Source organism: Balearica regulorum, chromosome 8 (assembly GCF_011004875.1).
Source record: "Balearica regulorum gibbericeps isolate bBalReg1 chromosome 8, bBalReg1.pri, whole genome shotgun sequence".
NCBI lineage: Eukaryota > Metazoa > Chordata > Aves > Gruiformes > Gruidae > Balearica > Balearica regulorum.
Genome location: NC_046191.1, coordinates 33,006,823 through 33,020,111, shown reverse-complemented (window position 1 = coordinate 33,020,111; position 13,289 = coordinate 33,006,823). Strand labels below are relative to the sequence as shown.

Genomic DNA, 13,289 nt, shown 5'->3' with positions numbered 1-13,289 from the left:
AAACATGTTTGAAAGGCGAATGACCTCCACTTACACATTGCTAATGATTGCTACGAGCTACAGTAACACCATACTACAGGGCACACGAGCTGTGCCGTATTACTGAACTATGACTTACTTTACTTTTTCTAACTCTTTATTGAGCTACTACATTCAGAATACAGAGCAAATACCTAAAATATAACATCCAAATTACAATATTTGGTTCTAGCTACTTACAGGACATATTAAAATCTGTCTCGCTTCTAGAAATGAAAAAAAAAAAAAAACAAATCCCCAAAAAAAGCAGGTAGAGAAATGGAGCTCTTCAACCTCCTGTCAAAATTTTTGGCTCAGCCCAGGCCAGCGGGGTCAGAAAGTTAAACAACTTTGGATACTACTTCCTCCTGGCAAAAAAAGATGCTACATTGATCCAAGATGGATGAGGGGATTCTGAAGAGCATTCCCATTTGAAACTGCCAGTTCTGGCATTTATAGAAATTGTCATTATTCATCAGTAAATACTTAACTACACAGCATTAATTTTTACTACAGTTCTGGTCACAGGCCTGTAACATTACAAGATACATTGGCCAGCGAAGTCAAAAAGCTCCTTATGTAGAAGTCAAAAGTAATAAAGATAGGGAAAATAAATGAGGAGGGAAGAAAAAACGACAGCTAAGAATTGACAAGAGGAAATTCAAGTCTAGCACTCAAGGTTATGTACAGAATTCAGGGAATGCTGGTGGGAACTGGTGGTATGGTCTGTCTTCCTTTCTCTGGCACTGTCTAACGAGGACAATGTTGCCATACGGGCATAAGTGCTGAATTTGGGGATTGCAATGGCCCAGAGAGATGAATGCAAAGAAAGAGAAGTGTATTTCCTCCAGGTCACCCAAATCTATCTGGTATTATAACTCCTCCTCTGCTGCCCATATCTTTCTAAACCTTTTTTTTTTAAATAACCCCAAAAGACAGATTGCTGGGGCAACTTCTTTTCCGTTAACTTGTCCACTAATTACATTTGCTTTCTGATAAAAGTTCTTTCTTTTCTGATTTCACTTTTGTTTACAGGTCACATTTCTAACATCATCTTTGGGTGGTCTCGAACAATTTTGTTTGGACTAATTCTTTAACTCGTGCTGACATTTGTAAACAATTTTATGGAATGGGCTGAGCTGGACTTCTGCTGCTCTGGACAACTTGGATCTCTCCACAACAGCCACGAGCAAGTAGCCTAATTTATCAATGTCTCCTGAGGTAAAATGAGGACAAATAAGGGACCAAGAATGAGGATTCGTTAGCGCTTGCAACATGCTCACAGGCCACGGCAGAGAATTCCACGCAGATTACTAACAACAAACCAAGTCCCTGTGCGCAAGCCTCCTTCACCAGGTACGCTGAGCTGCTGAGGCTCCATTCCTTCATTCAGCTCACACACTGGCTGATTCCTTCCCCCGGGAGCCGTGAGAGACACTAGACGACAGGCCCAGCAAGCGCTACAGCGTGCGTTTGGCCAGCGTTACCATCCCCTGGCTTAGCAGTACAGCTGCAGCCTGTACACCCCCCCCCCCCCCCCGGAGGAACTTGAAGACTAGAAAGCGCAAGCACGCCCCGTGACAGTACCTGGCGCTTCAGCTGGGAACACACAGAGAACAACCACCTGCTCGGTTCCTCTCTGCTTCGGTACCACACTAAAATAACAAGGAAGAACTCCAACACTGTGGCCCATGCTGTATAGAAGACAGTTTCCAACTCTTCATCTTCTAAGGCTGTCTACTCAACATTTTTATGAGCGTTTAGCTATGTTTTCACATGTTCAAGAATATCTGGAGAGTTTTTGGATCAAAAACGCAGCCAGCAATAAGCCCTTGTAAGCACTCCCAAACATTTATCACCATCTGTATTCTGCTGGCAGCCCAGACTTCATGTGAGCAACAGACAATGCTCCCCTGAGCATAAATATGAAGTGCTTAAGAAAAGAAAAACAGTTTTTAAACATTTATAATCAGACACAGATTATGTGGGTCTCTGGGCACCACCGCAGTACAAACAACAGGATCTCTTTCGTCTTGGCCTCCTGAGGTTGCGTATAAGCATGCACGGGAATGGAAGCGGTGCAATGATGCATGGTCTTGGGATCCTTTGGAAAGAGACAGGCGCTTGGTTTGGGAAAGAGTTTTGAGACCTAGTAAAACAAGACAGCCTAATACCTTTGACTGATCCTGTGGCAATTATATACCCTTCCGAAATCCTGAACGCTTAGACGCAATTTCACTTTTCTTTTGTTTTCACCCAACATTGTTACCTTGGAGAGAATGGAGATATGAGCTGCATTTCTTTGGCCCAGGTAATTATGGGGGGTGGCAAGCTCTTTACTTCACATGGAAGTGTGACATCGTCCCCTGCAATTACTGAGATCTCTATGGGTTTATCATATGCATTTCCTTGCTGGTCTCCAGGCCTGGATACTCTAGGTTTCACTATAACATGGAACACGTTAAGAAGCTGCAATGAATATATGTATTTGCACAAATGTAACACCATACAATTTTACTTCAGATTAAACATCTATTTTTTTATCAGGTATATAACATTACAATCCTAGTTTTAATGACGTGTCTGCAATAGACATAAACCACCGTAATGCTGACGTACAGTGCCTGTAGCTCGGACGCTGGCCGACGCCTCTGTGCAATACCACAAATGCCAGCAAGACTGCACTATCTACCCGAAAAGCTGGGTACCCCCAGAACGATGTAGTTCACGCACACGCTGAGCTCTGTACTGCACAGGTAGTTTGCAACCAACACCTGAATTATGTTACATTACAGCACCAATACCTAGAAGCCATAAAAGCCTTGCAAAGCAAGCTTACACCTAAATGTAATTTTTTATCATATTGGGAGAGGGTAGGAAGCTTTGGGACCAGTGGGATTAATGAATCTTCATTCTTCTATCAGCAGGAACTTCTATTCCTATACAGGCATTTCCTGTCCACTTCCATAAAAGATGAAAATATGATCAGCCCAAGATTCTAGTTCATGAACTCAAGGTAACAGGTATCAGGAGGGTTTAAGAGAATTGTAACGGCTGAAGGATAAGCCTTTGAGTATCAGCCGTTTGTAAAATTGCCCAGTATGTGGATCCAGTGATCTCAGACAAAGTCAAAACCACTCATCAGAGATCAGATTAAATCCCGTTTGCACTGTGGGTATCCTAGTTCACAATCCAAGTGGATTTTACCATCTAAAGTAGAACACAATAGGGGGAGAGAGAGACAACAACGCTACGTTTGACTGTAGCCCACACATACCATAGACGGTCAGCTGGACTTTCCGTGTAGCATAACCAGCAGCATTCGTTGCAGTGCACACATATTCCCCAGTCTCTTCCCCCCCTGGTGAAACTACGTACAGACTTCCATCAGACCCTGCGGAAAATTTCACGTTGCTGGAAAGAATTACTTCTCCTTTCTGTGGAAAGAAAAAGAAAACCAAAAAAAGTCCACAGCACCTGGATTTTCTAAAATAAACCAAATTACAATAATTTCATTCAATAAAAGAAAAAGCTTACAGCGATAAAATAAAATCTAATGAAAGCATAAACACTATTAAAGTAATATAAAAATTGTTAGTGCCTGTAGCAATTCCTCTAGCTTACTCCATTGCTGTAAGTGATTCTTCATATGAAGACTTCTATATTTTTAATATAACACAGAGTCTGATTTTTTACTGTGCACTATGCTGCATGCTCTTTAAGGCAGTTCTGTAGACCAAACAATTTGCAGGCAGTCTGAATAAATTGAGTGATATTTCAAGTTACATTACAGTACTGCTTCTATTGTTTATGGCTGAGATGGACAAAATATTTGATGTTAACTAAGAAGCCTGGCCCTGAAATTCCATCTATACAAATTAACTTCAACTAACTTTTCACACTCCGTGAGTGTCACTGTCTGAGCAGTAAGAAGAGCAGAAGCAGAGGGATTCTTATGCAGAAAACTTGTTACATTTTACAGATCCTAATTCTTAAAAGAAAATGTAAAAAAAAAAAAATCAAGGTTTCAACTGAGTTAATTTTGACATTCATTTCTGAAGTCAAAACAGATCTTGTATACATTATATAAAATGTTTCTTAGTCAGCAGGCTCTTCCTTGGCTGTACTGAATGTTACAGGTGATAATTAAGAAACGCAGTCTCTCCTGTTTTCCTCCCTGCCAAACCAACAGAGTAGAACTGTTACTAGCAGAAACAATGCTGTTCAAGCAGGGGGGGAAAAAGTGCCTGACTTTCAGACAAATTCCCAAAAAGGTTGTGGTGCTCCTCAGTGGACAGCTTGCCAGGGACATGATTGAAAAGTGACCCAGAATGCCATTATGAGACACACTTTCCTCAGAAGAAAAAAGTCAACTTAAAAGTAAACTTCCAAAACAAAAATGAACTTTCAATCTGTGGCAGGTTGCCTAATCTCAAATTATCAACTCATAACAGGGATATGAACAATTTCTAAAGTGTTAAAAACAAAGATATGGCGATAACCAAAGCCCTTCCAAAGAACAGACCACTGATCTGTGGCTGGAGCACGGCCAGAAAGCGCTGCTCTAAGAACCAAAAGCAGACAGGAATAAACGGAGATTTCCAGGTCCTTCACAACTGAGGCTTTTGGCCATGTTTCTTGCAACTAAACGATGTGTTCAATTTGTCTTTCACCATGAACAGCTCAAAGATGAGAAATTACCTTGGACCAGACAATAGATGGCTTCGGAACTCCACTCGCTTTGCATGGTAATGTTACTGGGATTCCTTCAATGGTGCTAAATATCTGCTGGCCATGCTGAATAACTGGCTGAACTAAAAATAAAGGCAAATATTAAAGACATGCAGAAGACAGATTTCAAATAATAAAATCCTTATATTCAATTACTCCTTCATACAGGCAGCAGGGTTAGGATATTTTCAGCCTCTTCTCTGAACTCTGGCGATGCCCAGCCACTTTCCCCTCCACTCTCCAGTCTGTCACGACAGAATCAATCCCCGTTCACAACAAAGCATGTCCGCCGGAGGCTGACCATGGGATTAGGTACGTATAGTTTTAAACTCACTGTAGGTATTTCACATAGCTGATTGCAATCGTTTCAGAAAGTCTTTGTTACAATGTCCTCTGACAACGCTTTAGGCCAGGCTTCCTGAAACGATCCTGTACGTGATTCAGCACTTTTTGTGAGAATGGGTTCAGCGTTTTTGGGGCTGAATCAGCTTCCATCGATGGACAACATTTTGAATAGAGCAGATATGACAGCGAAGAACTGATCACACTCCAGGCTTATTTTCTATCTGTTATAAATGCTACAAAGATGTGCTAACTGCAGTGATGGTTTCTGCAGGGACTGGCTGTCAGATGAACTTGAATAAAGACACCAGATCACCTCACAAAATCAGTAACAAGAGATAACAAGAACCCCAGCTCCCCTGCTTAACTGAGCTAGTTGTGAATTAACAACAGAAAACAGAAGATCAGATTTAAGGTTATAATACCAAAAACTAGATCCTTCTAAAGACATACAAATACATTCCTTTCTGTTCTCGAGTTCTGAAATATTCCAAAAACTAGTGTTGACATGGAAGACCCTGTCAGACACTGAGTACTTGCCTGTATTAAAAAATAATAGCTATTCTTAACGTGAAAGGATGTTCCAGCATCTTCAGCGAAGCTTAAAATAAATCTCCCACGATTAATTTAACACGTGAGAAAATTTCGGGCTGTGAGCTATGAAGTGGTTGTGACCCCACACAGAGTTAATACCAGTACCTTCAGCTGGGTGACCACAACGCTAACACTTTGTCTTGCCCTCAGTGTAATTTTTGGTATGTTTTAATTAAAGAAAAAAAAAAAGGGAGGGGGAAAAAACCCCAAACAAACAAAGAAACCAAACACATTTTGCCAAACTCATAATTCATTTTAATTCTAATTCTCCCACGAGTTGTGCTTCCTTATATCAGTTATGAAACCCCCAGACAGCACTTTCCATGGTTTTCCAGTAAATTTCCACTTGCACCTGTTTTGTTAATAAAGCTAGAGATGAACACTGCAGAGCTCAACCTTTGTAGGTGTTTAAAAATTAGGATCTTTTACGATCACTAAATGGTTGTTTTATTTTAACAACAGTCTCAATCGCTCAGTTCTTTCCTGTGCAGTGGATCCGATTTCCCACCGTGTTACTTTACAAAGTAACATCGCTACAAAGAGGGAATTTGAGAAATTAGTATAACCGTACCAAAAGCTCTCTAGTGAGAGCTCCTGTTGGTAAGAAATGCACTCTCATCTTGCATTCAGCCCAAAAGCAGCAGGACAGTGTTCCTTACCATACACATTAACAGTAGTAGTTTTGTTGCTTGTCCCAGCAACATTACTTGCCATGCAGGTATAATCGCCACCGTCCTGCAGCCGAACTCTTTCAAGGTGCAGGCTTCCATCACTGCGAACATTAACGTAGGGATTGGGAACCAGCTGCCGAAAGAGTGACGTAACGTTTTATTGAAGAAAATACTCACCGGTAACATTTACTTTGGGATGCAGCGTGGCTTTACTTGACTGTTTCATATTCTTAAAAATTATATGTTCCTGGAGAATTTAATCAGAGCTTTTCCTACTTTCCATCTTTCATAAAAAGCTAATGTTAATAAGAATTTTGGTAGCACCTCATATTTACTGCTGGAGCGAGATTACGATCTGTAACAGCACCTCTGCTCTGCCAAAGTACATATAGAACTGCCACTCATGTTGTCATCATGCACTGAAGCAAAACCAAACTTAGCGGAATTATTTTACTGCATTTTTTGCTGGTTATTCCAGTAACCCAATTTGATCGTAGATCAGCTCTTGATGAGCACGACGACTGTTTCTTCCACAAACAGATCCTATCCATCAAGTAGAAGAGACCAGTTCTGAAGCATACCATTGTCAAAGATAAGAAAAGTTCTAACTTTCACGACAGTAATTTTTTTAAAGTTAGATACCCCATAGCAACAACAACAAAATCAATGAGCTCAGCCACACAGACTTGCCTTACAGAAAAGTTGTTAGAATGCAAAACTGTTCCAGTCATGCCGTGCTCAGAAAAAGCTGCATTCTTCTCTAAATATAACATACTCCAACACTTTCCTCAGAGCGTAGCTTTTGCCACAAGCTTACAATTACAGGAAACCAGCACTACTACACAGAGGAATTAGCAACTCAACAAGGAGGATCCTGCCAGTATTTCTCACAGGAGTTACAGCCTGGGCTACTTGCACTTACAGAGTCTAAAAAAAGTCCAATGATTTTCAGGGATTCAAAAACTGAGCAGAAAACTCCAGCAAGCAAAGGGCCAAGTAGCACCAGGGTTCTGCTTAGTGACAATAAATTAAAAAAATCGCTATCATTGTTTAATTACAACTAATTAATTAATTTAGGGAGAAATTAGTAAGCAAGATAAACAGCGGGGCTTCACCAGGATGTTAAAGTCAGTAATTTGGGTACTACTAAAGAAATGAAACTTCACTCAGACAACTAACCAAGGCGCGGTGTCTGCACCACCTTTGTGTCTGCAGGAGTTACAAACTCCCAACGGCACGCGCTCAAGGCGGAAATAAAACATACCTGCCTTCGCGTGCCGAGCAGTGCACCGCTACGCAAGGAGTACGTGGGACAGGAATGCTGACTTCTGTCTCATCCCATCAGCAACATTAAAAGTCGTGATGTTAAAAAAACCCTAAATCTACAGAAATTGTCCAGTATCTTTATTTTTAAAGAATAGGGAGAAAGAAATGCTTTTCAGTTACCAGGGTTTCAATTCCAGCACTTTTGTCGTTCTGGCAGGATATTCCACTAGCCTTCCTATACTCAGAGCCTAAGGCTGAAATTCAGGAGCTAAAGAGAATGTGTAAAACTGCCTCAAAAGCTAGTAAAGTAGAAGATAAAAGGACAATTCACAAATACTTTGGTTCCAAATTCTTTTCTAGACCTTCACACCTGCACACTACCATCTCCTATTCCCTGATCTCCCCAAGAGTTAGAATTTCCCAGCGTGGGCAGTGACCGGAGTGAGGCGTAACCGTCAGGATGATGCCACGCTCCACTTTCCTATTTTGAACGGCAATAAGCTGTCCTTTCTCAGGGAACGGCTGTAGTCTGAACGCCAGCTCCTGCAGAAACTCAGAAGCGAGCACTGCCTTCCAGATACAGCCAACTGGCTTCTCCTGCTGAGGCGTGTTGTCTGCCGTAACTCACCTCCACGCCTCTGGATCTTTGTTTCCCGGGAGGCAGTCCAATCTCACAAAGCATCTTTATTTGTAAGCGTAAAACCTATCAGTATATTTGTAGGTCAGCTTTGGTAAATGAAACCAAGTTGTTATTGTGGCTCGAAATGGCAGTTGTAGATTTTCTCTGTCAGTAAATCTTATAGGAAAGAAATCAGTCTTACCACCATGCTGTTTTTAATCCACCTCCGGTCTGGAATAGGGTTTCCAGCGAGCAGCACGCAGGGCAAAGTGAGCTGCTGCCCCTCAATTACATTGGCCGTGGCTGGACTTACTCCAATCAGAGGTGTAACTTGAACAAAAGAAAGAATTAGAAGAAATTATTAGGAATTTTTATATATTCATGTAAAGTATTACACCTGAATTTTCACTATTAGTCCTGTCACTAATGCTACTTGCAGCAGCTTCAGCCAAAGGTCTCCTTGTACAAAGTACTATACAAATACAGAGCATGAAACATTTCCTACAATGAAAATTATACAAATTAAACAGAAAGGGGGAAAAAAGGGGGTAAAAAGAAATACATAGGTGTCAATAAACAGCATGGAAGTTCCAACGTACTTAATTTTATGACAAAAAACACCAGATGGGCTTCTGGTATCTAAAATGTCAACGATGCAGGCAGGAAAAAAGCCCCAGTCCTTAGTTTTAGGATCACTGTACATGTATTCCTCCAGCTTCCTTGTCTCTCCTGTGCTACCCCACACGTTCATGAGTTTCTTAGTCCTGAGACTAAGGATCACTGCAGCAAACGGAAGATGTTGTCCAGCTGAAATTGGATCCAATCCAGCGTTTCCCTGAAAACTCATGTTCCCCTGGTTACCAAGTTGATACATCATTTTTCCTTACTTGGGCAAAATACCAAAGAATGAAAGCAGCAGGTTTGGTGAGGACAAAAAATAAGTGGCAATTTCCTTTGGGCATAACATTTTAAGGGATTAGAATAGAGGTCAACAGCCCAGCAGCAACTTCTGCATGCTCTGTAAAGAGCCAAGAGAAAGCGCTCCTGTGCACATGCTTTGTAAATTAATTTTAAATAACGGGGATTAAATAACACTTTGAAATAGGTAAAAACATGTTGTCTATCAAATACTACTAGCATTACAGATTCCCACCACATGTTTGAGGTTAACAAATGGTTTCTTTGATGGCAGATGGACTCCATTCTTACCCTCCCAGAAATGTATACATTCCGTAGCATTATTTCTGCTTTTATTGCCAATTGTCCAACTGAGATAATAAACAACTCCTTAACAGCACAGCTATTGTCAAAGCTAGACGTTTACTGTCTTCTTGGATCACTAAGATTCCTTCCCAGTTATATCAACACACTGACCTAAGCAAGCTCAGTGCTGCTTTGCTTTTTTTTTTTTTTTTCCTAAGATGAATTAAATGGCAGAAAGCCCATCGTTAGCATTCATCATTATGGTGATTTTTCATTCCTTAATAAATTTACTTAGGAATAAGAAACAGAAGACAGGATAAATCACTTTTTTAAGGCCCATGTTATAAAGTGTAGATGGAACCAATTCAAACAAACATAGCCAGTGAAAAGACAATGTTCTAACGCGCTACATTCACTGAAATAAATGACAATATTCCATGCAAACGTCTTCTAGTTCAGTGTGAGTGGATGACGACATATGTGTAAATACAGCTGTAGCTCAAAGCATACAGATATGTCACCACGTATGTACACAGCCCACAGAGAGCCTACGTGTTGCGCAACCACCACCGACTATCGCCGCCTCCGGTACGTTCTGGGTATTGAAATGCTGTCGGTCTTTCCTCTCACGGCCGTCACTGCCGTTAACCCGCCTTACCCAGTCCAGTCACTGTGATGGTGGCTGGCCGCGACTGAACCCTTCCAAACTGGTTCTCAGCTTCACAGACGTAAGTTCCTTCATCACTGACCCACAAACCTAAAGCGGGGGGAAGAGATCAGGTTGCAGCATCTGATGCGATACTGAGAAGTTTGCAATACATGGATACCCTAGCGTTTTCCCTTTCAAATAGCCATTTCCAGCCACATCATTCCTTTCCATCTGTCACCAAGTACAGAAGCAACGACTATATGAGCACTTGAGTAAAAAAAACCCATTATATATATATGATACTTTTCATCACTTTATATATTGCATATATTTTAATACGGTACATACTAATGTCCATAAATAATATATGGCAGTACACTATATATCCACACATACATACGCTATCACGTAGTGCATTTACTGTGGAGTACCACTTACTACGTACAGCAATGTGTGTCTGTCTGTGAACAGACAACCCGCATAGTAGTACGTAAGACACGAGTTACTACACTGTATGTAGAGAGGAATTACTTCACCCAACCTGATTATGTCTGGAAAGGAGTAAAAGAGCTAATTAAGAAAACAGAATAACATCATTTAGCGTAAGGGTGACTAAAATGCTCCAAATAACTGAAATTGCAAAGCCACTTGCACAATTTCTAGTTATTACCCAAGTTAGGACTTGCCTAAACCAATGAGTTTAGAAACACTTCTCTCAGAAAAAAACAACCAAACAACAAAACCAGAACCCAAAAACAACCACCCCAAACAATGAAAATCCATGGCTCCTCAGAATCAACAGAGAACATAACCCACAGTTATTTAAACTAAGGTGTCGTAATTTCTGTGAAGAAGAGTGGAGCCAGTGACCAAACACAACCGGATTCACAAACTCAAGGGAAAATGAACTGCATGTCAAAAGCAATGAAGTCAGCATCAGAAACACCATCTCTGATAAAGATCCAGTCTTTTTACAAGGTTAACGATTTTATAACGTAGCGTAGTAACTTAAATCCATTACATATGTCATATTTCCTTCTGGAATCTTTTTCAAAAAAAGTTCGGTCTACCTACTATGAATAGCTAGAGCTCCCGTTCTGAGCTGACTGATGGAACTAACTGCGAATGGTCTTGAGAAAAGGGAAGCACCATTTAGCCGCCTCCATTTAACCTTTGGTTCTGGGTAACCCTGAACATAGCACGGCAGCGTGATGTTCGAGCCAATATCTGCAGATTCATCGCTGGGTTCCTGTGTGAAAACTGGGGGAGCTGGGGGAAAGAAAAAAAGAAAAAGAAAAGAAAAAAAAAAAGAGCACACACAAAGTGAATTGGGGTTGCAACATGACGTTAGCGTTCTGCTTACGCTACTGACAATCTAAATTTATGTCCCATTATGCACAATTATTCTTCTGACAATGGATTTCCACCTCTAGCAGCACCTTACAGAAGCAGCCTCGCATGCTCTGTATTTACAAAGGGGAGCTCAGAAATAGGCTAAACACCTCAAAAAAATGAAGATACAGCCACCCCCATCAGATGAACGCGCATGCTCAAGTGTTCGCATTATACAGTTCCTCACTTTCAAACAGCGCTGCTCGTTGCTTCAGAAAGTGTATGTGCCTGACAGGAACACGCGTTTAACAAGACGTGATGTGTCAGGCCACAAGCAGTTAGAAAGAATTAGGAAGAGAGGAGAGGAAGGGCTAAGTTACAATAACCTTACATAGTCACTTAGGTTAGTACAATATATTTTCTACTTGAGAATTATGTTAGGTGGAGGTTTGAACAGTTTCCTCCTTCTCTGCCTCTCTCTTCCTAACTTCTATGCTTTGCAAAAGAAGTAAGAGTGAAGGAAAGCTGGAGTCCAAATATGACAAGGAAACAGCGTAGCGAACACCACCAAAAAGGAGTTCCCAGCACACACAGAGACTCACACGACTTTGTGAGAAAGGTTCAGATAAACAAGGACCAGACATGGAAATGCTGAAATCAGATTACTTCCTGTCTAGATTGCAAGCTACTTACAGCCAACATCTAGAGTTATCTTTCCAGAAGCTCTCCCTGCATCATTGGTAGCCACACAGGTATAGTCACCAGCATCCAGGTCTTGCGTTTCCTGGATCTTCAAAAGACCCCGATGAGTATCAATAATGAGAAACGCTGATGCCCTCAACTCCAAGTCACCTAAGTCCAGACAGAAAAAATGTAACTGAAATATAACAGGGTATTTACCAAAATTACTCCAACACAACAGTGTCCAAGTTCGAGATCTGTTCCCAAGGTGCCTGTGTTCATTTAGCAGATGAGTACTCTGACTTCCACTGAATGAGTGGAAAAATTCGTTACTACATTAGATACAGCCCCTTTTTATTTGTTTCACAAAGGGAACACAAACCCAAGTAGCTTTGGACAGAGACCAGCATGAACTAGGACAGTGTGCCAGGCTGTATTTCTTCTTCCCAAGTTAGAGACTACGTGTGGCAGCCACGCGTCTGCCAGCTCTGTACCAAGGCGAGAACTCCACAAAACCTAGAAAACAACTCTGCTACCTCTCAAGCTCAGCAGGAGCCACAGTACTGATGTGTAACATTCAGAATCGACCCACGTCCTCTTTGGGATGAGTATCAAAGCCTGCTTTAAGATACAAGCCAACCACTGACTGCAGTGAGTTCAGAAGTAGCTTCCTTTGAGGGAAGGTTATTTGCAAACAGCCCAGAACGGGGTCTGTGCTTCCCTCCGCTACTGCCAGAGACAAGAGAGACAAAAGACTAGACTGGATAAGCTATCTGTTCTGCACCCAGAACCTAACAAGATTACTGGTTTTTCAGAAAATTGGGAGGCAGGCTGCTTATACAGGCACACACAGGTGCCAACGGCTTTTCCCGAAAATAAACGTTCAGTCCCGAGACATGGGATTCTCTGACTCCCATTTAACTCCAGGAAAACTCCTGCAGCTGTGATACCCAGTATCCTGCCTCACTACTTAACAAACCGTAGCGGATACCTCTGAGATTCAAAAAGAACAAATAAAATTCCCTAGGCGTTGCAAAGATATTTGAGCAAACATTCGATGGGAAAAATAGAAAAATGTTTCGCAATTTTTATAGCTAAACGTTTTCTGACAAAAAAAATGAACGTTATTTAAGCAGGCAAGAGGCAAGAGGCGTTTTCTTGTTAATTATGTTACAGTATGTTC

At 41.3% G+C, this 13,289-nt stretch overlaps 1 protein-coding gene across 1 annotated transcript in view; it reads right to left on the bottom strand.

Moving 5' to 3' along the window:
- Window positions 1-13,289, bottom strand: part of HMCN1 (hemicentin 1) — a 206,021-nt gene that overhangs the window by 107,126 nt on the left and 85,606 nt on the right. Inside the window, exons 15-22 of the mRNA XM_075760556.1 lie at window positions 12,119-12,277; window positions 11,168-11,362; window positions 10,103-10,201; window positions 8,444-8,571; window positions 6,345-6,489; window positions 4,720-4,832; window positions 3,296-3,455; window positions 2,288-2,462 (exon numbers count right to left, since the gene is read on the bottom strand). Of these exons, the coding sequence (XP_075616671.1) occupies window positions 2,288-2,462; window positions 3,296-3,455; window positions 4,720-4,832; window positions 6,345-6,489; window positions 8,444-8,571; window positions 10,103-10,201; window positions 11,168-11,362; window positions 12,119-12,277 (1,174 nt within the window). The remainder of the gene's footprint in view (window positions 1-2,287; window positions 2,463-3,295; window positions 3,456-4,719; window positions 4,833-6,344; window positions 6,490-8,443; window positions 8,572-10,102; window positions 10,202-11,167; window positions 11,363-12,118; window positions 12,278-13,289) is intronic.